We start from the raw sequence: 24,741 nt of genomic DNA on the forward strand, positions 1-24,741 counted from the left end.
GTCTAACCGCAGCCTCATCTGCAAGGTCATGGAAAGGATCACCATGGACCTTATCAACATGGACATAGACAACCTTCAAACTCTAGACCCAACCTAGTTTGAATTTGTTATGGGTAGATTGTGCTTAATAAACCTGGTAGACTTCTTCAAGAAAGTCATCAAAGCCCTAGATGAAGGTAGGACAGTGCATACCACCTATCTGGACCTAGACAAAGCTTTTGACACAATCCCCGCTTTGGTATCATAGAAGAACTCTTCCAGGTAGGTGTTAACCCTTACATCACTAGAAGGGTAGCTAATTGGCTCACAAACAGATCATATACTGTCAAAGTTGGTAATTCCACCTCTACCAGTAGACCCCTCATCAGTGATGTACCGCAAGGATCAGTACTGGGCCCTTTACTACTTGGAATCTATTTCTCAGAAGTCCAGGCTAAAGTAGACGGCTTTTGGTTTACTAATTTGCTGATGATTGGAAACTAGGTGCAATCAGTGAGTCTCCCAATGATGTTAGCATATTACAGGAGGGGCTAACACAAACAAATGATGGTGTTAAAGTCATGGTCTAAAACTAAATGGAAAAAAGTGCACTATTATCCCATTTGTCAAAGTGGAATTCCCCACTAATTACAATATTGACAACACCCCTCTAAGTTCAAACCCAGTGTGCGGGATCTGGGAGCACAGGTCGATAGGAATCTGAACTTTGACCACCAAGTTTCCACGGTGGTAAGGAAAGCCTTCTACATTGCGCATCTCATAAGTAAAGACATTGCATCCAGGTCTAAGGATGTTATAACCCCACTTTACTCGACTGTAAACAGACCATTAACAGAGTACAATGCTCCCTTCTGCATGCATCTCAACAGACACCTGCATGGACTGGAGGACCACAAAGGTTTCTCACTAAGAAAATACAGGGCCTCCAAATCATGACCTACATGGACAGACTGAAAGCCCTGTCACTGTACTCTGTATCATATAAGCTACTGAGGCGACTTGTGCCTGGCCTACAGAGCAGTCTCTGACCCTGACTTGATGGAAATGCTGCAAATACACAAATCAAATGACACTAGAGCCACTCGCTCTAGGGATCTCAACCTTGCCAGCGACATTAACAGAACATGCTGGCAAGATAGGAACAGCTCCTGAAGATTGCCACTGCTCTGGAATAAACTTTCAATTCATGTGAAGCAGAGCTCCTCAATGACCCTATTCAAATGCAACCTGGACAAGTGGATGGGTAACTGCAAATTCACACTAGGGGTGGCACCTATGTCCCTCATGGACAGGGGTAGTCAGTGGTGATCTGTAAAGTACGTCCATCTAACCAAGGACAACTGGGGAAACCCAGGATTAACATGGCTAGGCTTATAAAGGCTCAAGGGCCACTAGCCTAGTAACCTCCTATGAACATATCTTTGACAGAAGCAAACAGCTTGCTATATTAAACTAAAGCTGTTTTTAAAATAAATAAACCAATTTACAGTTGCCATTAAAAATTTCTCAACCTATAGCAATAATAATAAATAATAATAATAATAATAGTAATAATAATGTTCTTCAACTTAACCAAAACTATCTCATTTTATTACATGTATTTCATTCTGACTACTTTACAGAATCTTATTTTTAGTTGTCTGGGTCATCCACAATACTCTCAGCCACCTGAAACCCTCTCTCCCCCATAGTATTACTCTACAGAATCATTCTCTACCAACTTCCAATATTCTCACATCTCAGACAAGAAATGAAAGCACTGCTACTAAAGCTAAACTTTTCAGGGTGTAAGTTCTAAGTTCAGTAAGCTCCTTTAGCCTTCACCTGAGTATCAGCACAGAAAATAGTTACTCACATCTTTAACCTTTCACTCACAACTGGTACAAGTTACTCCTCTTTTTTAAACACACCGTAGTGATTCTATCCCAAAAATTGGCCTCCCCTCCCGACTCTAAGAACTATAGTCAAATAACTATCCCATTACAAAAATCTATGAAAGATTACAATGCAAACAACTATTTAATCATGTGATGAACAATACATTTTTTCAACTCATTCAACACCTGACAATTCTTTACCAGCAGTGACTCCATTTACAGGAACATGAATGACAGGATAGTTACTGCTGGTTTACTTGGTGATATGAAAACACCTTTTGAAACTGTTAATCATGAGCTGCTGCTTAATAAAATAAAAAAAAATAAATAAAAAAACTTTGGGGATAATACAGCAGCACAGTTACAAAGCTACTTTTCAAATTTACCACAATAATTTGTTCTCTGACATTGCAAACTTTAACAGAGGAGTTCCCCCCCAGGCTCAGTATCAGTCCTGTTCTTCTCTCTGTCAAAGGACTTCCATTTCAAAATCCAGACCTCAAAAATATCAAGCTTGCTGATGACTTTCCTGTTACTGAATTCAGCAAACCACGTTCTCATCTGCAGACTGAATTACAAAACAATTTCAGTGATATCTATAATAAACTCTTAATCAACCGTAAGAAAACCAATGTAATTTTTTTTGGAACTACGCAAAGTGGCTTCAACTTCTCCCCTTCTACTGAAGGATGACCAAGGCAACACCATTCCCAACATCATGGAGAAGAAATACCTGGGACAGATACTCAACCCATCACTATTCCTTACTACTCAAACAGATAAAATCACCAAGAAAGTTCAGGTGCAATTAAAATTCTGCTACAGAACCATGCATCTTCTTCCACCTACTGCCTGGTCTGCTATTGCCAAAAATCTTCTGTTTCCAAAACTTGACTATGGTTTGCCTTTTCTGGTTCTGCACTCTTACAATATTCAGGGACTACAAATCATACAAAACAAAAATGCACTATTCATTTTTCTAGCACATCTTATAGATCATTGCAATCTACTTAAATACACCAAGTGACTCAAAGTAATGAATAAAAGACACCATGTTGCTATCAGTAACACGTAGGTCCACCTTTCTTCTCAGCATTTTACTTTTCAAAATCTTAAACTTGAGCTACTGTGTCCCCTCCCACAAAGGCATCACTCATATTTTAGACACCAAAACCAAACATTGAGAAGCTCCCAAAATGACAATATTTCCCTAATCATTCTACATTTCAAAACAAGTTAATACGAGTTATTGGGGAAACTGTACTATTTAGACTACTCCCTGCCATTTAGAATCACCTCTCCATACATGTTAAAATGCAGGATACATTTGAAACCTTTAAATAAGCCCTCAAACACCATTTACTTAAGGCAGCCCAGTGCACCTGCTACTGTGACAAAATAACTAATACCAGATAACAATTCAAGCTATCAGTATTAGACATCTTAATGTCATGGTACCAGCACAGAATCCTTATGTATTGCTCTATTATTTGATACATTTCCCAACTGTATATATGTACTTAACTCTTGTCTGTAACTCAAGTTTTGTTTTTTTTGCCAATTAATTTGTATTTTTTGCTAATTCTTATTTATTTCCAATGTTTAGCATTCAGGTACTAGTGCATTTAGACTATGTATGCTATGACTTGCTCTTCCAAACTACATCTCCTTGTATTCTTATTCTGTATTTTATATTATATGTATACTGTTGCTCAATCAGCCTGCGACTTGGCTGAAGAGGTTCAATGGACTAGCTCACCTACACGGTGAACAAACAGTAGTTTAGTAAGCAAATAAATATGTACCAGGCTAATGATTTTAATTTTCATTACATCCTCTCCCAATACTGAGATGGATGCATGAAATCTTACAAGGTGAGGAGGGGAGTTTTCAGAATTAGCTCATTAATCACATATCTTAAACTTAGTATCACCACTAACTTTACAATTACTTTTACAGCACTATATTCCTTTGCAGTGCCAAGACTGATTTTCTGTCTTTTCTGTTAATTTTCCTCAAATTACATTAGTCTCTACTGTTATATATGTCCCTTTAAAGTGAGCTATCTTCCTTTTTCTCCCAGCCTAAATTCTTTAAAGAATTCCCTGGTGGCCACTCATCTCTTTCGGCATCCATTTCAGCTTGGTCACTCTACCAACACATGGCTTTGCCTGTCACTATCAATATTCTCCTCAGCCAGTACACCTACATGTCCAACATGCACTGGCAGGTTTATCCCCTGATATATTCTGTTATCATGACTTGCCTTCACCAGATCTGTAAATAGCTTTTTTAGCAATACTGTTCACAATGCAACGGGTCTATCTTAAAAAACGTAGAGGGCTTTTTAATTTATTAAAACTTGCAAAAAATCCAATTATAAACAACTGCAATTTTTATCAGTCACATTCTCCACATTGCAGATTTGTTACATCATCAGTTCTTAATTTTAATTTTTTTAATGTTGCAAATTTCTGGTAAATTCTTTCTGATTCCATCCTTAAAAATGAATGCCATATTCTCTCTTTGCCATTTCCAAATCATGTCCTTATTATTTTCCATCCAACACAAAGCTTAAGCATATCATCTTCAGAAATCTCACTTAACTCTACACTTTCTCACTGTAACTCTACTTCTCCACACACCATTTTAACCATTTTATATATTAGAAAAACATCCCGTCATTCTTTCATTTATTTTAGTTATATATTTATTAATTAGTTAATTAATTACCTATTTGTTGACATTGTAAGCCAATTGGATGCAATTAACCCTTTTCAGAGGCAACCTAGGAGCACTACCTGGATAAGTGGCTTGCTTAGAGTTACATAGGAGGCAAACAGAAGTTAGAAAGAATTAAATCTTACGCCCTGGCACAGGAAGCAGCTCAGTAACAGTTCATAAATATACCGTAAATTGTTTTTGTTCATAGGTCTTGCCCTTTCTTTCAAAATAACCTTTATACTTTTTTATTTAAACCATTTCAGAACAGCATTCTTCCAACTGCTCTGAAATTCTATTCTGTAATCAGTCTTTATTATATCCCACTTTTCATTTCGTTACCCTTTTCTTACCTTTTATCATACTATTATATTGCTCTATTTTATGGTTGTATTAGTTCTCCATTTGTTATGTTTCAGTAGACTATTCCTTCAAATATCTCCCTATATCATTCTCCATTTACCTCTTTCAGCATTCATTTCAGCATTTGAATAAATGATTCTCCTCTTCTTTGACTTTGTATTAAAAAAATACTAGCTGCAACGGTGTATAACACACCACCATCTGAATCATATGTACCATGCCTTTGTTCTGTGTTGCATATCATCCTCCCATTATGAGACTTATTCTTTTCAAAAAACATTTTACTTTATTTTCATTATAAACATACACAAATGTACATATGACAAATACAATAAAACAATAACAGAACTATTTACAATATTTATATTCATCCATGATATACAATCATTTTATCCATGAGAAATTGCCAGTATTTGTTCAAAGGGTTTTCCAAATTTTGCCATGCTATTTTTTAAGAGTAATGTTATGAGTTCTATAACAAGTGGTTTGCAGTTCTTTTTTTACAAACAACTTTTGCTAAATTAATAAAATCTTTAAACACCAAATCTTGTTTACTTTTCCAGTTCAAAGTAATAACTTTTCTGGCAATTGTAAGAAGATATTTAGGTATTACATTAGGTATAGGAACATTGAATAGGATTAGTGAGATGAGACGTATTCTTGGATACCATCTTGCCTTAAAACAAATTCCCACTAATTCCTTCTCCATCCCTTCTGGTAGGCAGTAAACTCTTGCGACGTAACCGGCTATTCCTATCAGTTTATTCAATCCACATTTTTCATTTCTAAAACTAGAACCATAAGCTCATAGGTTCATACTAGGCTATCTGCCCTAGGGCATTTATAAGCCTAGCCAGAGTGTGTTTGGCTTTCGACACCCATTTTACATTAATTTTGTTATGCCCTTTTTCGAGATTAGTATACTGTGCCTCTGTCTAACAGTGACACAGAAGTGATACCCGGGGTAAACCTACGATCTCCCATCCACTCATCAAGATTCCTCTTGAAGAGAGTCAATGAGGGACTCTGCCTAACCTGGACTGGGATTTTATTCCAGAGTGAAGGGAGCCTCTGGGTTATGAATCTGTCCCTCCAGCATGTCCTATTTATTTCAGTGCTGAAGTTCAAGTCTCTCGAGCGTGTAGATCGATGGGATTTGGATTTTCTGAGGTGTAGCATGTCCATTAATTCCGGGTTGGACATGGCTTTATACGTCAGGCACAGATCGCCTCTGAGCAGGCGGTATGCCACTGAGTAGAGCTGGAGTTTCTTTAACCGGGCAGCATATGGCATCTGTTTGAGCCCTTTGATCCTCTTGGTGAGGTACTTTTGGGGTCTTTCCAGTTGCTGCAGGTGTCTGGTAAGGTACATCCCAAAAGGGACATTGTACTCAATTATGGGCCTGATGAGGGATGAGTAAAGAGGCACAATGACCTCCCCTGATCTAGATGTGAATCCCTTCATGATTAGGTGGGCTATATAAAATGTTTTTCTAACCAATGTGGCCATGTGGTTGTCAAATGAGAGATTGCTATCAACTTGGGTCCCCAGGTCCCTAATTACTTCTTCTGTACTTAATGGATTACCACCTATGTGGTAATTTGTGGGCACTTTGTTTTTGCCAAAGGGGATGACTATACACTTTTTGGTGTTTAGCTTGAGGCCATGGCTCTGGCACCAGTTGTCTGTTTCCATGAGGCCCTTTTGGAGGATGCTTGTGTCAGCTGGAGAGTCGATTATGGCACCCAGTTTGCAGTCATCTGCGAACTTGGTCAGCCACAGTCCTTCCGTGTTGGCCTGTACCTCCGAGAAATATATATCGAACAACAGAGGTCCCAGGACTGAGCCTTGTGGGATGCCACTTGTAACTGGTTTGGAGTCTGACATGGCTCCAGCAATTCTAACCATGTGGGTTCTGTCCTTGAACCAGTTTGCAACCCATCTAGTGACATAGGGGTTTATATTTAAGCTGGTGAGCTTATCTATAATGCCCGAGTGAGGTCCAGGTAGGCTGTGTGGACCACCTTCCCTTCATCAATGGCCTTGGTGACTGTTTCAAAGAAATTGACCAGGTTTAAGAGGCAGGATCTGCCCTTAACAAAGCCGAACTGGGTAGGCTCCAGTGTCTGTAGGTCCCCAATATCTTTATTTATGAGGTCCATGATGATCCTTTCCATAGCTTTGCAGGCCAAGCTAGTCAGGCTTATGGGGCGATAGTTTCCAGGATCCGTTGAGGCACCACCTTTGTGGAGAGGGACCACTGTTGCTGTACGCCACTCTTTGGGTACATATCCAAGAAGAGCTAAACCCAAACATAAAACTACTGTTCAATCTCAGAGATTGAACAGTAGTTTTATGTTTGGGTTTAGCTCTTCTTGGAGTTCATGTAGGACGCAGCCTGGGACACCATCTGGTCCCATTGATGCTGTGTTTTTTTGCTTTGGAGAGGGCGGCTCTTACCTGAGCATCTGAGATGTCAGGGGGGCAGCACTCTGCTGGGATAGATATTTGTCCTTTTGGTGGGGAGAGGGGGGTAGAACTTTGCGCTGAACCTATCAGCTAGGATGTTGGCAATGTCTGTGGGTTAGGTGTATTTTTTGTCATTTTGGACTAATTCTGAGCATATCTGGGAATTCCCACCCAGGTTCCTAACATAACTAAAGAAAGCCTTGTGATTATCCTTAGTGTCCTGTGCAATTTTTCTCTCGAAGCTGGCCTTAGACGATTTTATGAGTGCCCGTAGTTTTTTGCTAATACTGATCAGAGATGTCTTCCCTTTTTGGGATTTTGCTCTATCATGTAGTAGCTTCCTCCTTCTGTTGTATAGTTTGTTTATGGCTGGGGTCCACCAGACAGGACGCCTGCCTTTGGAGGATTGGGTCTTGGTTTTACTTGGGATTGCATGATCCATGCATTCCTGAAGGTGTTCATAGAATGCGTTTATAAAGGATTCTGTGGTCTGGCCCATATTTTCCACAGGCCCGGGGACTTTGAAGGATTCCACCTCGGTTTTGAGGAGTGTGAAATTTGCTTTAGAGAAGTTTTTCACTGTGGTTTTCTGGGCAGGGGTGGGGTCGGGATATGAATATCCAGTGAGATTAGTTTATGGTCTGATCTTACCAGTGAGGGATACACTTCTGGTCTGGAGCATAGAGTCCCCATGCTGGTGATGATCAGGTCCAGTATGTTTTCCCCTCTTGTGGGAGTGGTAACAAGTTGTTCCATAGCATTTGAGTTTATAAATTCTAGGAACCTTTGGGCTAGGGTGTTGGAGCTAGAGTAATGCTCCCAGTCTATGTTTGGGTAGTTGAAGTCACCCAATATAATGGTGTTTGGAGAGACCTTCATATTTTCCACTGTTCTCAGGAAGGCTGAGTGGGGTTCCTGGGTTTGGGAGGGTGGTCTGTAGCAGGCTATAAACTGGAAGGCAGTTTTACCCACTGTTAGTTGCACATGGATAGTCTCTGATGCTTCGTGCTGTGCCACCAACCTGTTACTTCTTCCATTTTCTTTAAAACTTTCCTCCACTCTAACCAAACCTTGCTTGCTAAACTATAATCCTAATACTTAACTATTACTTTCTGGTATTTATTTGCATTTCACATTTCCTCCAGTGCAAAACCTTTGCTTTTTAATGTACTGATCTGTAATCTAATCTACTACATAGTCCAACAGCTTCATTCACCATCTGTTCCTTCCACTGAAATGTATAATATCCATCTATGACTTATGATTTACATACTCCTTTAACCATAGGCCTTACAGTTAAAAACTGACATACATTCTGAATGAATGGTACAATACCTTCTTCAGATTCTTTCTTCTTTAATGGCTTACCATTTCTTCAAAATTAACCACATTACAGATTTTCCTCAATTTAACTATCCTATCTCCTCTGCAGCCTCCCTAACACACCACAAAATCTTTACTTTTCCTATTACACCTATTTCTTTTTCCAAATAATTGTCATTTTTTCAATAATCTCACTTGGACAATCCTTATTAAAATGTTATAATCCGTGTTAAAGTGACAGGCTTCCATTTATACTTTCTCTACAGTCACTTTTTTAATTAACATAGGCCACCATTTTTATTTTCTCTACAGATACCTTTTTAATTAATACAGGCTTCCATTTTTGTTCTCTCAACAGTCACATTTTAATTAATAAACTTGGTAATTTTCTCATATACTGATTTCTTGTCTTTGTATCCCTTACCCATCCATTCGTTAGCTAACTGTGCTGATTTCACCTCATCAGTGTTTTCAAAAAATGTGTATTCAATTCCATTCAAAGAGGGTTAAGTTCTATTATATCCCTAAAATCTCAATCAAAATCTTATTTAATTTCTGACCATGCTGATCTTTGTCCTTTCATCTTCATGCTCCTGTCCTCTGAATTTTTAAAACTCATATAAGCTTTTATATAATTTGTTACTTTATCTCCTTTAACATCTTTTATGCAAGTTTTCCTCATTGCCAATGATAAAAGCTAACTTTGCTGCTTATTTCTGTAACATTTCTGTATTAATCTTTAAATACTTATAAATCACTATACTATTCCCACAGTCCCACACCTGCCCTACTAAAGTCATACGTTTAAAAAATCACAACACAAGCTACTTTCATGGCTCCATGATACAAATGTGAGGAAGTTGTGATCAATATTGTAAGGTGTGATTACAAAACTACGATTATTTTTCCAAATGTATATTAAAATAATTCTTAAAAATATTCTGACCTTAAAGTAACATCTATATAAGCATACGTATTTATTATTCTTAATAATCCTCTATTACAGTACTCACAGTGAACATGCAATGCTCCACCTTTTATAATAATACCACAATCTACTAATTGAACTCGCATTCCTGTTTAACTCATATCAACACACCCGAACCCACTTCTTCCAAACAAAATGACCTGTTTCTCTTCCTCTCTTATTTTCAAATTTTCACACTCTTGTTTTCTACAAAGGCTTACATCCTGTAAACACATTAAATCTCAGTCTAAATTTTGAATCCAACTAAAACTGCTTCTCTTTTTCTTACACTTTTAATATTACTGACACTGAGTGTTAGCTGTTTCACACTTGTTTATTATTTTTCTCTTTTCCTCTAACTCTTGGGCTACAGTTAATCTTGACCCAAGCTCCTCCTCCCCTCCCCTCTGTTTCTTCTTTTGTTCAATAATTTTCATATTCTACTTGCAAAGCCGGACATCTGTTTGTCTCTCCTATTACATTTCCCCTCTCACCTTTTTTTGTTCTTATGGACAATTTAAAAACCTTTTTGTCACTTCATTTTTCAGGCCATATTTATTTCTTCCAATAATTTAAATTCCCTTTTCTTCTACGCCATCTTTAGCTGATATTTTAAATGGTCTTCTGACCACACCGTCCAGCCAAAACTATAGGGTACGGGGGTCAGATTTGCAATATGATGGCATCATGCACACTGCCAGTATACAGAACAAATATATTAGTTGCGAGACCAATGTGAGGAACAGAATGTCATCTCTACAGCCCCTTTTTCCCAACACACACACACACACACACACACACACACACACACACACACACACACACACACACACACACTAGTCCCTTACAAAACTGCTTTCAACATTACCATTATAACAAGACTGGAGTATTTAAACTTTCATTTCTACTTTCGGTCTAACTTCCCATCCCTCTCATCATACTCTTTGTTATGTCTAAAGACTTTTTTTTAGTTTTACCTACAAAATCACTTAAAGTCCAAGTCTCTTATGGCTCTTCTTGTGCCTCAGTCCGAAACACAAAAAAGTACTGTTTAACAGTTCCTGTCATAAAAAAAAAAATATTACAAAAGTAATTCTTTCTTCACTTCAAAAGATACATAATAAAAAGTCTCACTATTCAAAGGTATTACTACCCTCAGCTGTTGCAGTTATGCCTAAAGATTTTAATATTATGCTCCTCAAAAATACCTTACAAAACTGTTTGTCTAATCTCCTCAAATGGAAATCTCAACACATTCTTCATTTAAATAATTTTGGATGTACTGTGATAAATGCATCAACATTCTCAGTTCGTAGCTGCAATTTACTCCCCATTGTCTCCCTCTGCTCTCCACTGGCTATTCAATGTCATTTATCTCCTCCTTCCTTGTCACTTATCTCCTTGGCCACTATGCCATCCTCAACAGGCAAAGTTTCTGTAAATTTCTTTACAACATCAGACCATATTCTGCGTCAAAAGCTGGCACATTCCCGTCTTCTGCCTATCTTAATAACTATTAACAAATCATCTGTCTCCAGCTCACAAACCACCATTTCAGATTCTTCCATCTCATTCTACACAGCCATCACCAGTCCACTGATCCGTACAGTTACACAAATGCCATTCTCATCTACTTTCATCAGGACACGCACCAGTACCTTAAATCAAAGAGCAGGAAAATTTCCCACTCTTCTGGCTGAATTATCCCTACTCAGTATGAATACCACGTAATATCTCCTCTGAAAATATGTCACAGAATTAGTTGGATTAACCTGGTAAACACAACTAAACATAAAAATAATTTTAAAAATGCAAGACATTTTGCAAAGCCAGGTATCTGGCTCCCCCTATTACTAGCTTATGCGCATTACTGTCACTGCAACAACATTTAAGATTCAGGAAGAAGTTCCAATTCTGCCAGTTCTTAAACCTTTCAAATGAATTAATTATTTAGCTGTGAGAAAACTGACATGGAAAGGAAATACTCACCAACTGTATGAGCAAAGTCGGCATTTGTATGGTCTCTCTTTTGTGTGAGTTCTGGTATGTCTGAGTAAGGAACTTGCATCGATAGAAGCATATGAACAAATATTGCACTTGAATGGCTTTTCACCTGTCAAAGCAAGACACTGGTTTCAGCAGAGTACTTTTTCCTTCATATTAACAAAACCACATACACTGTAATGTCAGCAAATTTCAGAAGGTATCCATCCATCTGAAACCATTGAGATACCCACATATACATCTCCACTTAAATACAAAAAAGTGTCAGCAATAACACAGTTTTGTCTTCTCCAGTGGCTGACCCTGACATATAAAATAAGAAACAGTGCTTCAAGAATATTCCAAATATGGCGCTATGAAACCTTACTGTTTACTTTTCATATTCTTGTTCAGTGTTTAAGAACTCCTTCTATTCCTTTACTAAACACTATGCAAACCACTCACCTGATCTCATATAGCTGAGATTGCGCTCAACAAAATCCTCCCCTAAGACACAGAACAGTACAGTACCCTATGTGGCGATTAACATCAGTATACTACATCTACAGAGGCCTACTGCATTTCTCATCCTGCAAAATGCCATATAAACAGAAATACAAATAAATGCAGGACTGATGCACCCTCAGCTTTAGATTTGTATTTAGTCCTACCAGGCTGCCACTCAAACTCACTTAGGTAACAGTACTGTAGCACAACATGGTAGCCAACCATCTTCAAGGATGGTAAAATATGTATGAATCTTTTCTTTCCAACTGACCTCTGCAAGTCAACCTTACACCCATAACCAGACAAACTATATCCTAACCCCTCTGCCCAATCACCTGTCTCAATTTTTGTCAGATGTTCATATGGCTAAAATAAATGAATCCAGACATGTTAAACTTCTGAACAGGATGCCATTCAGACCCATTCACAAGCAGTTTAATGAAACAAGCTACTGCACCAGGGTTAGACACCAACACCTACCACATAATGTTAAATATGTGTGTACTAAGCACTAAGTACCAACTTTACCTCCTGCTTCATGTATTGTTATTCTGATGCCTTGCACTAGTCAGCCTATAAGCAGCAAGACAACAGATCCCATTAGTTTGGAAGGAGAATTCATTCTAGCCTCCCTGTGCAGATGCCCCTTACCACAGGTCTCTGGCACCGCAGCATTAATTCAGATGGTTTTAGTTCACACATTTTAGCACTCAATTGAAACACTAGTGTTTAACGATTTTACAGTACTTGGTCTCTTCACCATACATGGTGTAATTTGCTCACAGGCTATTCTGAACTCACAAACTCTTTAAATGTGTTGTTATATAAGCTTAACCCTACTCCAAAATTAAACATTTTCAGTCAGCTGTAAGTATTATTTGGGTAATGAACCTATTTTACTGACAGGACAGGTTCAGTTAAGTGATGCTCTTTTTTTCATTGGAGACCCAGGAAGATCAACTACAATAGTGAAAGCATAAAATGATTCCACAACAAGAAATATTATAAAATACAATGACTTTAGTGAATGCCCAAAAAAGATAGAACATGTATAGAAGGTAGCAATACAGCTAATAACAATTATTAAACATCAACAATTAAACATCACTCCAACTGTGCAACACGGAAACAAACCATTTCTAGAATTGTAATACACTTAGTTATTTCCATTTGTTGAAGTGAAGAGCTTACTGGGGCATCCATTTCCAATGAATGCCTGTGCAGAAAAGCTGAACAAACAAATACCCTTGTAGTAACAGACAAGTAGTGGAAAAGTGTGCCAGGCTTCAGCATAAATCATAAGTGTACATGAACACTGAGCCTGAGATAATAAATTATACATAAAGATTTTACATTGTTTCCTTGTATGTCCTTTCTCAATGCAGTACATCAAATGTAAAAATGGTGACAAGAATGGATGCTGTAGAAAATATGACATTTTTAACAGCTTTATTGAATTATCACGTGTGACACAGGCAACTTACATTTATATAAAAGCGATCAAACCATATTAATAATTTCATACTTACAGACATTGTAGGTATAATCTAAGCATCATTACATGAACTGTTCATTTCCGGCCTCCTCATAAACCTTATTCCTCCTCCAAAACCTTTTTTTGCATGTACTGTTCCCACGATTTCCATTTTTGTCGCTGTAATTTGCCTCTTCCATTTCTTAAAGATCCCACTTCCAGTTCTTTTATCTCTGTTACAACATTCACTACTTCAAGTATAGTTGGTTTACACTTTGATTTCCATTTTCTAGTAATTGCTTTTTCGGCAGCCACCAGAATTAATATACTGTGTCTAAGCACTTCAGATCCTATATCCCTGCTCAAAAAATAATTTCTTTAGTTATACCCATTTGCTCATCCAGTATTCTTGACAGAGTACTCTGTTTTAAAGGCTGCCAACTCATTACACTACTAAAAATCATGTCCCCAGTTACTTCTTTCTTCCCCATCACACCATCGACATTTGCTATCTACCTGAGGAAAAATTCCTTGGAGTCTGCTTGGGGTATGAAAGTATCTATGTAAATACTTACAGGCAAATATCCTAAATCTTCTAGACTTTGTTGCATATTTGTGGGCCATGCATATGCCTTCCCATTGTTCCCAATCTTTTCTGCCACTTCTGCTTCATTCCTATACTTATCATGCAAAATGTATTTATTTTATTTAACATTTTTTACTGGGAAAGTCAATGTTCAGTGCAGGCCTGGGGAGAAACGCTCCAAATGCTTGTCTTTGTAATATGAGAGAAAACCGGAGCGCCCGGAGGAAACCCATACGAATGCAGGGAGCACATGCAGACTCTGCACAGAAGGCACCCCAGTCGAGAATCGAACTGGAGAACCACTTGCTGTGAGACGATAACACAACCACTCTACAGTACAATATTTGCATCTATATCACGTTATCGAAATCTTACTACATCGAATCACTAAAGGTCGACCTCTAGTGATCGATGTAGTAAAACATCGAATAATGTTAAAAAAAAAAAAACAAAAATAAAAACTAACTAGCGTAGGCAGGGGGGCAAGCCCCCCTGCACCCCCCTCACCCACACAATCTCCCCCTACGGAGATTTCCATTTACCTGCACTATGTTCTGCACTTTCGATGTTGTGGTGCCGACAATATCAGCTTCGATATTGTCGGCTTAGGACACTGTGAAGTAGACCCCAATATTTTATATGGCCCACTAATTATCCCTTTTTTAACAGCAGCTTCTGTTCTAGATTCAACTAAAAACTCAACCAGTACAGGTCTTAGTAAAAATGCCTTGTTTGGGAAGACTAATAAGCTTAAGCCAACTATGCAGTCATGAGTAAAATGAGAGAAATGAAGCGATTTTCTTGGCTAACATATTCCTGAAACATGCAGCCACATTGCTCAATCTGACAGCTGCTTCCTATAAGGACTACTTCTGAATTTGGTTCTGTCACTGAATCCAAAAGACAAATGCTGCAAGCAAAGGGACAGTCTGAACCCAACCACTGATAACATCAGAATGACTCCATTTTAAAACTGAATTTAGAGACAATTTGGAAGAAGCACTAAGAGAGAGATGCATAATCAGCATTTACATTAAAGGCAGTCTGATAAACCTGTTACACAAATCAAATTAACTTTTCCAAGAACATTCAAAAAAAAGAAGAAAGAGATGCACTACAGCTGAGGAACATGAGGTAGTTGCTAGTACAGTGCATGCACTCAAAGTGCAGGAAAATAACCAGAAAAGAAAAATACATGTTACTGATGCAATAATAAAAAGTATATTCCACAAAAATGCAACTTTAAAGAAGCAAGATGTCATAACTGTGGGAAGTTCATATATATATATATATATATATATATATATATATATATATACACACACACACACACACACACACACACACACATATTGCAACAACATGCCTTGGTAAGATTCACTGCCAAGTAAACAGCAATAATTTTCTCGAAGAAAGAGGAAATGGTACTCGCAATGTTAAACTATAAAGGGAAAGAGATGCTCATGTATACAAATATCTAGTAAAAGATAAAAAAATTACTAAGACTGACACAGTAGCATCAGTGTGGATTATACATGGAAAATGTTTCAGTCACTGTTTCCAAAGTAACTGTTACAAGCCAAAACATACATTAGAGAAGTCTGACGGCATTAGGTCAGACTATGGTATCAGTGTACTATGAAAAGCAAAAGAATGAGCTTTCATTGGCTGTGGACGAAAGCAGATGGTACTGAAAATGAAAACCGATAAAAGTTTATGAGTCAAAGTGCAACAAATGAGTTAAAATTTATAAGCACTGGAAATGCTAGCTGAAGTGAGTCACGAGGAACAACATGCTACATGAACAATAATTTCATTAGCTTATGAGTACCAGATGGCTTTGTACTGAAATGTTGAGACTCGTAATAACAAGCCCTAAATGACAAAACATACTTATAATACATAATATACATATATATGTTGAGCAACATGTTAATGGATTATGGTCTGTACTTAACTTAGATTTATACTTATAAGGTCTGCGGGGTTGTCTGCCTCAGTGGGGGGTGGGGTGCAAAACCAACTTTGAAGGAGAAAAGCGATGTTCAACATTCTCTGTTCTCCTGTGTTTTCAATCTTCTTTTTATAAAGAAATACACATACTACTCATATGACATATGACTAAATTCCTCTGCATCACAGATGAACATTCATCTATACAAAATGTGCCATGAAACTTTAATGGCAATTTCTTTCATCAAAACAAAAGAACACAGTGAAATAAGGTGATCGCAAATGAAACAAATATGTTAATTCGCGACCAACAGAAACTTTGCTTTTACATGGGGGACTTTGTCCCATATCCTTGAACATTAAATATGCTAACTCTGCAGTCGCGCAACTGTGCAGAAAGATAACAACTCCTGAAATTATGCTGCAATATCATTTGAAAACTGCAACTATCAACGAAAAATCATACCGCAAGAAAAATATGCACCAGAATCAAATCGACTTCAGCTATATATCAACTCTAAGATTACCATACTTTGAAGAAAAGTGAATATTATATTCTAAGGAATAACAATCTCTGACTTAGTAAATCTATGTCTCCTTTTTTGGTCACTCTGTCTTGCTATTCTATCACTTACACTAGCAAGTCTCAGAATTTCAAACAGTTACTCTACCAGGCTGAATCCCAAATATTCAAAGTCCATGGTAATGCAGATGGTCTTACAAAAATTATCAGGAACTACTGATGATGTAATAGAAAGATGGAACGTGCACAAGTACTCTTTCAGAAGATTATCTCCAAGAAATTCCAGCGAAAATTGAAATGATAGCAAGAATGACTACAACTGACAAGAGACTGAAAAATGTAAAGTATAGAGGATACATGCTGAAAAGGACACTGCTTTGTTATGTAACACACAGATTTCAGGCAATGATAACATTTTTCTATCAGAACTCCTTCAGTCTACAGAAAAAGGCAGTATTTTTCCCAAAGGGGAGGTAGAAAAAAGAGGCAAGGGGAAGGTGGAAAGGAAGAAATCAAAATTGAACGTGAAGAACATTACTGTAAGACAAAAGATGAGAAAGAGACATTGACAAAATAGCTCAAGCTGTTGACGTATGAGAATTGTACACCTGCAAATGTTGAATGCAATGAAAACAGTGGGATTAATAAGGCCAAAAGTGATGAAGATCATTCCTTTAACAATTGACAAAGCAGATAGTACTGAATTATAAGTCGAAGATTCTTCAGATAAGGTCAGAAAATATATTTTTGTAATTCGAGACTGAATTACTAGAGGAACTGATACTTACATTCACACAGGAGATAATGACATCTTCTAATGTTATGCTTGGCAGAAGCAAAAATAGCAGATGTGAGACAGGCCTTAGAATGCCTTAAAGTAAGGAAGTATAGATCTGTTTTAATTCATGTCAGTACAAATGATCTCATCCGCAAGGACTCTCTGTTATAGCTTGTACTGGTGTTAGGAAATATTTTTCATAAATCACATATAGAAAGGAGAGTCAGGTCACCATGAATTAAAAGATTTTTTGAGTAAATACCTACATGAAAAAATGCCCCGTTTTTAAAAATGGAAATGTGTAGAGCATCCAAGACTAATTTTGGGCACACATCTGTTCAGACAGGATGGCTTGCATTTGTCAAGATCAGGGAAAAGAATTTTTGCAGCAGATATTTTGCAGTTCATTTGAAGGCAGGATATTTGACAGGTCAAAAATTAAAGGTTCATAGATAGCAACATTTGATGCAACTCTGATGGTTTTTAATGCATTAATAATAAAGTTTTTTTTTTACTGAAAAATTTGCTACATTGCCACAAGATTGATGTTGTAATTGCTGGTGAAACATGGTTAAAAAACAATGACTGGAAACCAGTTCTGTCAGAGCATAAATGTTTCTACTGTAACAGGCATTCGAACAAAAAATCAGGTGGAGGTTTTAGGATAGGGATTAAATATAGTTATGAGACCTGTGATTATTACATGTTTAATGATAGCACCAATACTATACACTTTGTAACTGTGAAAATAAAGATAACCCTGGAACATATAACAATTGCTGGCGTGTATAGACCACCAAAGTCAAGACCTACAGGAATTCATACATTTCTTCTACAAAACACAGGAGGGAAGAATAACAGTGGCTAGGGACTTGAAATTACTAGAAACAGACTGGAATAATATTGACTCAACAACATTAGTAAGGAAATAATGTATGTTCAGGAACAATTGCTTAAGATTGTAAAAATACTTACCAGGGAACAGAATGGAACATACTAGACACTGTCTGTCTTCCAAAAGAAATTACTGTTACTTCAAGTCAAGTTTCACCACCACTGATGTGCAGTGATCATGGGGTTGTAAAGGTTAATTTGTTACTAGATAATTCCGCCAAACTGAAATCTAAACCAATGCACAGAAGGTTAATTACATATTATATGGAAACAAAACAGTCACTATGTAAAACTAATTGGAGTGAGGTGTTCAGTGTGAAAACTGCAGAAGGAATGTGGAAAGTTTTGAAACAGAAATTGTTTGAGTGCAAAAAAAGTTTAACATCAAGATCTAGGCATACAATGTTAGGGGGGTATACTTCCTTAACAAGATACCAGACTGACATGAGAGACAAAAAATAAAAGAAACAGAAAACAGGTTGAACTGCAACTTGAAAATTTATATAAAGATATTCAGCATAACAGGAAACCATTTTATAGATACACAAGATGTGAAAGGAGTAAAGACATACAAATTGATAAAATGGGTGTAGATTCTAAAAATTATTCTCAGACACAACAGATTATAGATAAATTCACAAACTCATATGCAAACCACTTTAGCTCTACAAAGGGGGTGATAAGTTGTTCCAGTGACATCCAGGTAACCTCAGACACTGGAATCCAATTGGATTATATTGAAAAAGACCTTTGCAAACTAGATCTAAACAAAGTACAGGGTGGAGACAGAATTAGTAATAATGACCCAAGAACACACTAGCAAGAACTTATAGTACTATTACATCTATTATTTACTATCATATAAATATGGAGAGATTCCTCAAGTTTGGAAACGTGCATTTATTAAGCCCATCTTTAAGGGAAAGGAAAGGGGAATAGGACAAACACATGACTCATATAGACCCTTAAAGTCTACATTCATGTTGTGGAAAAATAATGGAGAAGGTAATACTGGATATGTTATTGTCAGAATTGAAAAGGTTGGGACTTGAAACCACATATCAGCATGCATATGTTGAAAACAGATCCATTACCACTTTTAATATGATGTTCTATAACAATATAATAAATTGTGCTGTGATGCAATTTATATAAATAACAAAATGGAAACCTTATAAGAAAACAAGAATGAGTAAACTGGAAAGAGTACAACATAAATTTACCAAGGGTATCCATAGATGTGAAACTTTAAGTTATTAAGACAGTCTAAACTATCTGAACTTGTACAGTGTCTCATAACATTTAAGAGGAGATCTTATTCTGGTACACAGGGCATTTACAGACAACTACATCTGGGAATGTTTAGGGTTATCAAAAAAGTAGTAGATAATCATAAAACAACCTATGTAGAAGATTCTATAGGAATGAGAAGTGTACTAATTGGTTCTCTGAGACAGCAGCTGATGTATGGAACAGACTAGTTTAGATATTTTTTTTAACAGCCTGGACACTTACTGTGTGAGCAACTGTTTTGGTATATTGGCAGGCTAGAAGGGCATTAATGCCTATGCTTGAAATATTTGTATGTACACATGTAACTTTCTAATAGCATTACTATTCATGATACAAGTCTGGGCTCATAAAATGAGTGAGGGCCTGAAAATGTACCAACATAGACAATACAAATTATAAGTTTAGAAATGCTGTGTCTTATATTAACCCCCAATGTTACTCAACAGAATGCTAACTGGCTGTCTGTCACAGATGAAGAATAGGAGTTGGTGGTACCTTCTCACTGGACAGATCAGTCCCTTTTCTGTTGGGTCCCCTTCATTTTTTCATCTACTTATTTGATGTAAAAACAGATGTACAATGTTTGTGGATAACAATGTGTGAGAATGGCTGCAGGCTGGGCGACATTATTGATCCCCCTAAAGACTCACATTTTCCAAAACATCTAGATCGAGTCAAGCAGCTGGTGTTCTGACCATTTATGTAAAAACTATAATGTAGTCATATTTGGGGTAAAAGCCTTTACCACTGAATATTACATAAGTGAAACTCTGCTTAAGGTTGATATAGTTGTTAGAATGCTAGGCGTCTTTGTTGACAATGAACTCTCGTTTGTTCATCAAATATCAGTTACAGTAAGGAAATCTTTTTTTCATTGCCTAGTTAATTATCTAAGGTATAATACCAAGGGGTTCCGTTCAGAAGCTCGAAATACTGAAATCTCGAATTTCAGTATTTCGAACCCAAGAAGCCGAATCCACATAATAGCGAAAGTTTAGAAGCGCGAAACTCAAAATCGCGAATACCGGAGGTTTTGAATTTCGCGCTTCTAAAGTTCTGCTATGGTTAGGTATTCAGGTAAGTGTGTGTGTTAAGGGGTTTGGGTAGGGGCCGTGGTGTGTGTCAGTGTGTTTTGCTGCTGTGATGTGTGTGCACAAAGAGAAAGTAGCTTGTGTGGTGGTGTTTTGTGTGTGTTTCTATGTAGTGCGACCTCGGAGTGAAAATATTTAAGTAGAGGGTGTGTGGGGGGGTGCAGGCCCCCACATGGGGGGTGCAGGGGGGGGGTTTCATGTAGCAGAGTGATTGTGTGTGTTTGTGTGGTGGATGGTGTGTGTGTGTGTGTGTATGTGTATATGTGTGTGTGTATGTGTATATGTGTATGTGTGTGTGTGTGTGTGTGTGTGTGTGTGTGTGTGTGTATTCGAGGTTTTGAATTTCTCGGTTTTTAGTTTTCGTTCTTTTGTGGATTGCACTTCTTGGGCTCGAGATACTGAAATTCGAGATTTCAGTATTTTGAGCTTCTGAAGAGAATCCAATACCAAGATCCAGAGGTCTTAATCACCCCCAATTCCAATATTATTAGACTAATTTTTTGAAAGTAACACTGTTTAGTATGCATGTCACCAAACATGTATCCCAGACTGAAAGGCCTTGGCATTTCCTAATGAAAATATTCAAGGAACTAGCCTTCCCCTTGATTATCTAGATAGGTTAAAAAGTCTTTCACCTTTTTCTGATTCAAACAGCTTACTATGTGTAGATCACTGCTTTGATTTTAAGGCTATGAAACACTTTTTTCTTACTTCTTCTCCACTTCAGAAACACAGAAAACATTAGAAGCACTCACTCAAACTCTGACCTTACATCAGAGCATAAACAGGACTTCTTGGAGAAATAAGTTCATTGCCACAATGATTCCCTACCAGTGAAACAAATTTCCTTTCTAAGTTGTGTAATACCTTCGTCTCCTTCAAGTTAAGTCTTGATGATTGGATGGGCTCTTAATAAATTTAATCCAGTGGCTAGTACCATGGCCCTTATTAAGAAGGGAAGAAATCTACTGACTATATTTCTTAGAGTACATAACTGAGTTGCATGTTAACCTGTGGTCATACAAACATATGGAAGCAAGTTCATTTTTTTATATTAATAAACTATTTAATTGTATGAATGAGGTTATATTACAAGGCAGAAGAAAACTTTGCTGCTTATGTTTTATCAGACATGTTCTAAGAAATAACGATATACAACTTGCATCCAGAGTTTTTTTTTTTTTTTTTCATTAGACAAAATCAAATTACCCATTGCAGTAATAAGTAAGGATATCCTGCAACTTAGTGGCTTAGCAAAAGGTACTTTCAGATATTTAATACAGGGAAGAAAAATGACAAAGATAGCATAGGTGTGGAAGATAATGTTTCACTATTTAATAATAAACAATAAACAAATATAAGAAATCTACATATTTTTTCCACGTGAAGAGTATATCATCTTAAATGAGGCATCTGCTAGCTGAGGGTAACTTTAACATCATTGTTCATGTGCTTGTTGTATAATTTTTGAGCTACTGTAATGTACAATTACTCATGCTAAATGAGTTGATACCTGCACCATTTGCAGCTGGTTTAGAATGTAGCAGTAAGGCTTTTGATGAGGGAACTTCAAGTTTTTTTTTTTTAATTCCCAGCCCATCTCACATTCTTTACACTGGGTTCTGATATGATTCAGAGTCGCCTTTAAGGCATTGGTACTGGCTTACCATGCCCTACATGATCTGGGGCCTACCTACCTGAAAGATCTGTTTATACCCTATCAGTTTGATAGTCTCCCCCACTTCACCACACAATAGTTGCAAGGGATACACAATGTCCATGTAACATCTGTTAAACTCTGGGTATTTTCTAATGTAGCCCTTATTTTTTGGCATGACTGAGAAATTCCATGCTTACTGACCTTTTGTCAACTAGCTAAAAAAAAATACTTGTATAGAGATGTATTTGAAGATGGTTAATATCGGTCAAATTATTTTTTTCTAAAACTGTACTGTAGATACAGTTTATTACAGTGGTGTATGCTTTTATTCTTACGTACCTTGGGATTAATGAATGGCACATTACATTTATTTGTTTGTCTTTTTTTACTGGGAAAGTCCAACCAGATAATACTCATTTTCAGCAGAGGCCAAGGGAGAAAAGCTCCATTTGTTTACACTGCATTATACTCCGTTTCAGTTAAATACAAAGTAGTTACATTTCTATTTACATTTATACAGACACAGTAGTTACATTTATACATTCTAAGATTTTACAAAGGTAGAACTTACTAAACAGAAAGCCCACATGCAACTTAGTGGATTGTACCAGCAGCAATTACATATAAAAATTGTTTTGTCATTTCAGTGAGAGGTTGACAGTATTCTGCTTAAGGAGAGTATTTGGGGAGTATAGAGTGGTGAGCACAAAGTCTTAACCTGGTGATGAGTGTGTAAATGACCAGGATTGTTTAAGATGCTGTTTAAGCAGTGGATTAAAACTACTGAGTTTGTCAGAGACTGTTATTTGTGTGTGGATGCTATTCCAGAGTTTAGCAACATACTGGGAGTAGACCGAGTCTCCTGCAACGTTATTTGACTTGATTGTGAGTAGTAAGAATTTGTTACTAGAATGGAGTTCCCTTGCTGGACCATAGGGCAGTAAGTTTTGTAGTGCAGGGCATTTTTCCGGATGATGAATGAGTTGAGTGAGTGCTGTAGTTAGTTGTGCTTTCCAAGCCAGCGTAACTGCTTTAAGCTATGACAATGGTGGGTCCTATGAGGGTAACTGGTGGCAAATTTAGCTATTTTATTGTATGAGCAGGCAAGTTTCTTTCTCTGAGTACTGTTTAAGCTTGTTAGGACAGGAGCAGTGTATAACAGAGTTGGCAGTAAGGTGGCTAGAGTTTTTCATGCAGTATCTGTAAGGAATTCACTGATACTATAAAGGGAGCCTGGTGGATAGAAGAAGTAAAAGAAAGAATAAGATTCAAATGTACAGGATATGAAATGGGATGAAGTAATAGCCAGAAAGAATTAAACAAATTAAGAAAAGCTCCTGACTGGAAAATCCCAGGCCCAGATGCAGTACCTAACTTCTGGCTAAATGTATTAGCTTATTTACATGAAGATTTCGCTATGGGTAAGAACTATTTACACGTGCAACCTGAACAGACAGCAGAGCCTGGTTAACAAAAGGAAAAACAATACTCCAACTTAAGAGTGAACCAGCAAACTATTCTAAAAACTATAGACCAATAACTTGCATTCCGACGATGTACAAATTATCCACTGGAATTGATGCCAAACAGAGTTTAGAGTCATTTAGATGAAAACTCAATCTAGCACAAAAAGGTAACAAAAGAAAGTCATATGGGATAAAGGATCATTTCATGTTAAATAGCGTCATAATAGAGAACTGTAAAAAGGGCAAGACTCTATACATGACGTGGATAAACTACAAAAAGCTTTTGACAGTATCCCACATTCATGGATAAAAGTATTCTTAAAAATGTATAATATACACCCTACACTGATCGATTACATTACAATGACCATTAAACAGTGGCAAAACACTTTACAGTTAAGCCATGATAAAGGACAAATTATTACTCCAGGGATAAAAATTCATAGGGGGATATTCCAGGGTGACTCTCTGCCACCGCTGCTCTTTTGTCTTGCACTTAACCCATTACTCTGTCTACTTAACAGATTAGGTCATGGTTATAATTTGTATCCCAGAAAACAACAAAGTGTAAAGGCTTCTCATCATCTTTTTGTAGATGATTTAAAACTGCAGAGTTAATCAGATGAGGAACTGAAAGCACAACTGCAAGTTGACAAAACTTTTTCAGATGATGTAAGAATGTCATTTGGTCTTGATAAGTGTGCAAAAGCAACCTTTAAAGCAGGAAAGCTGCAGCACCAAGAACACATCAGTTAGGGACAGCCACATGATATAAAAACTTGAACAAGAGGGATTGTATAAATATTTTGGGAA

The 24,741-nt window shown here is 37.1% G+C and overlaps 1 protein-coding gene across 2 annotated transcripts in view; it reads right to left on the minus strand.

Moving 5' to 3' along the window:
- The window catches only part of LOC122796468 (zinc finger protein 2 homolog), a 1,186,442-nt gene that overhangs the window by 43,269 nt on the left and 1,118,432 nt on the right, over window positions 1-24,741 (minus strand). The window contains exon 6 of one of the 2 annotated variants that reach the window (XM_044064969.1): window positions 11,710-11,833. The exons of the other annotated variant lie outside the window; for it this stretch is intronic. Within the exon in view, the coding sequence (XP_043920904.1) occupies window positions 11,710-11,833 (124 nt within the window). The remainder of the gene's footprint in view (window positions 1-11,709; window positions 11,834-24,741) is intronic. 2 annotated transcript variants of the gene reach the window in all.

Source organism: Protopterus annectens, chromosome 3.part0, assembly GCF_019279795.1.
Source record: "Protopterus annectens isolate FY-2018-M chromosome 3.part0, PAN1.0, whole genome shotgun sequence".
NCBI lineage: Eukaryota > Metazoa > Chordata > Ceratodontiformes > Protopteridae > Protopterus > Protopterus annectens.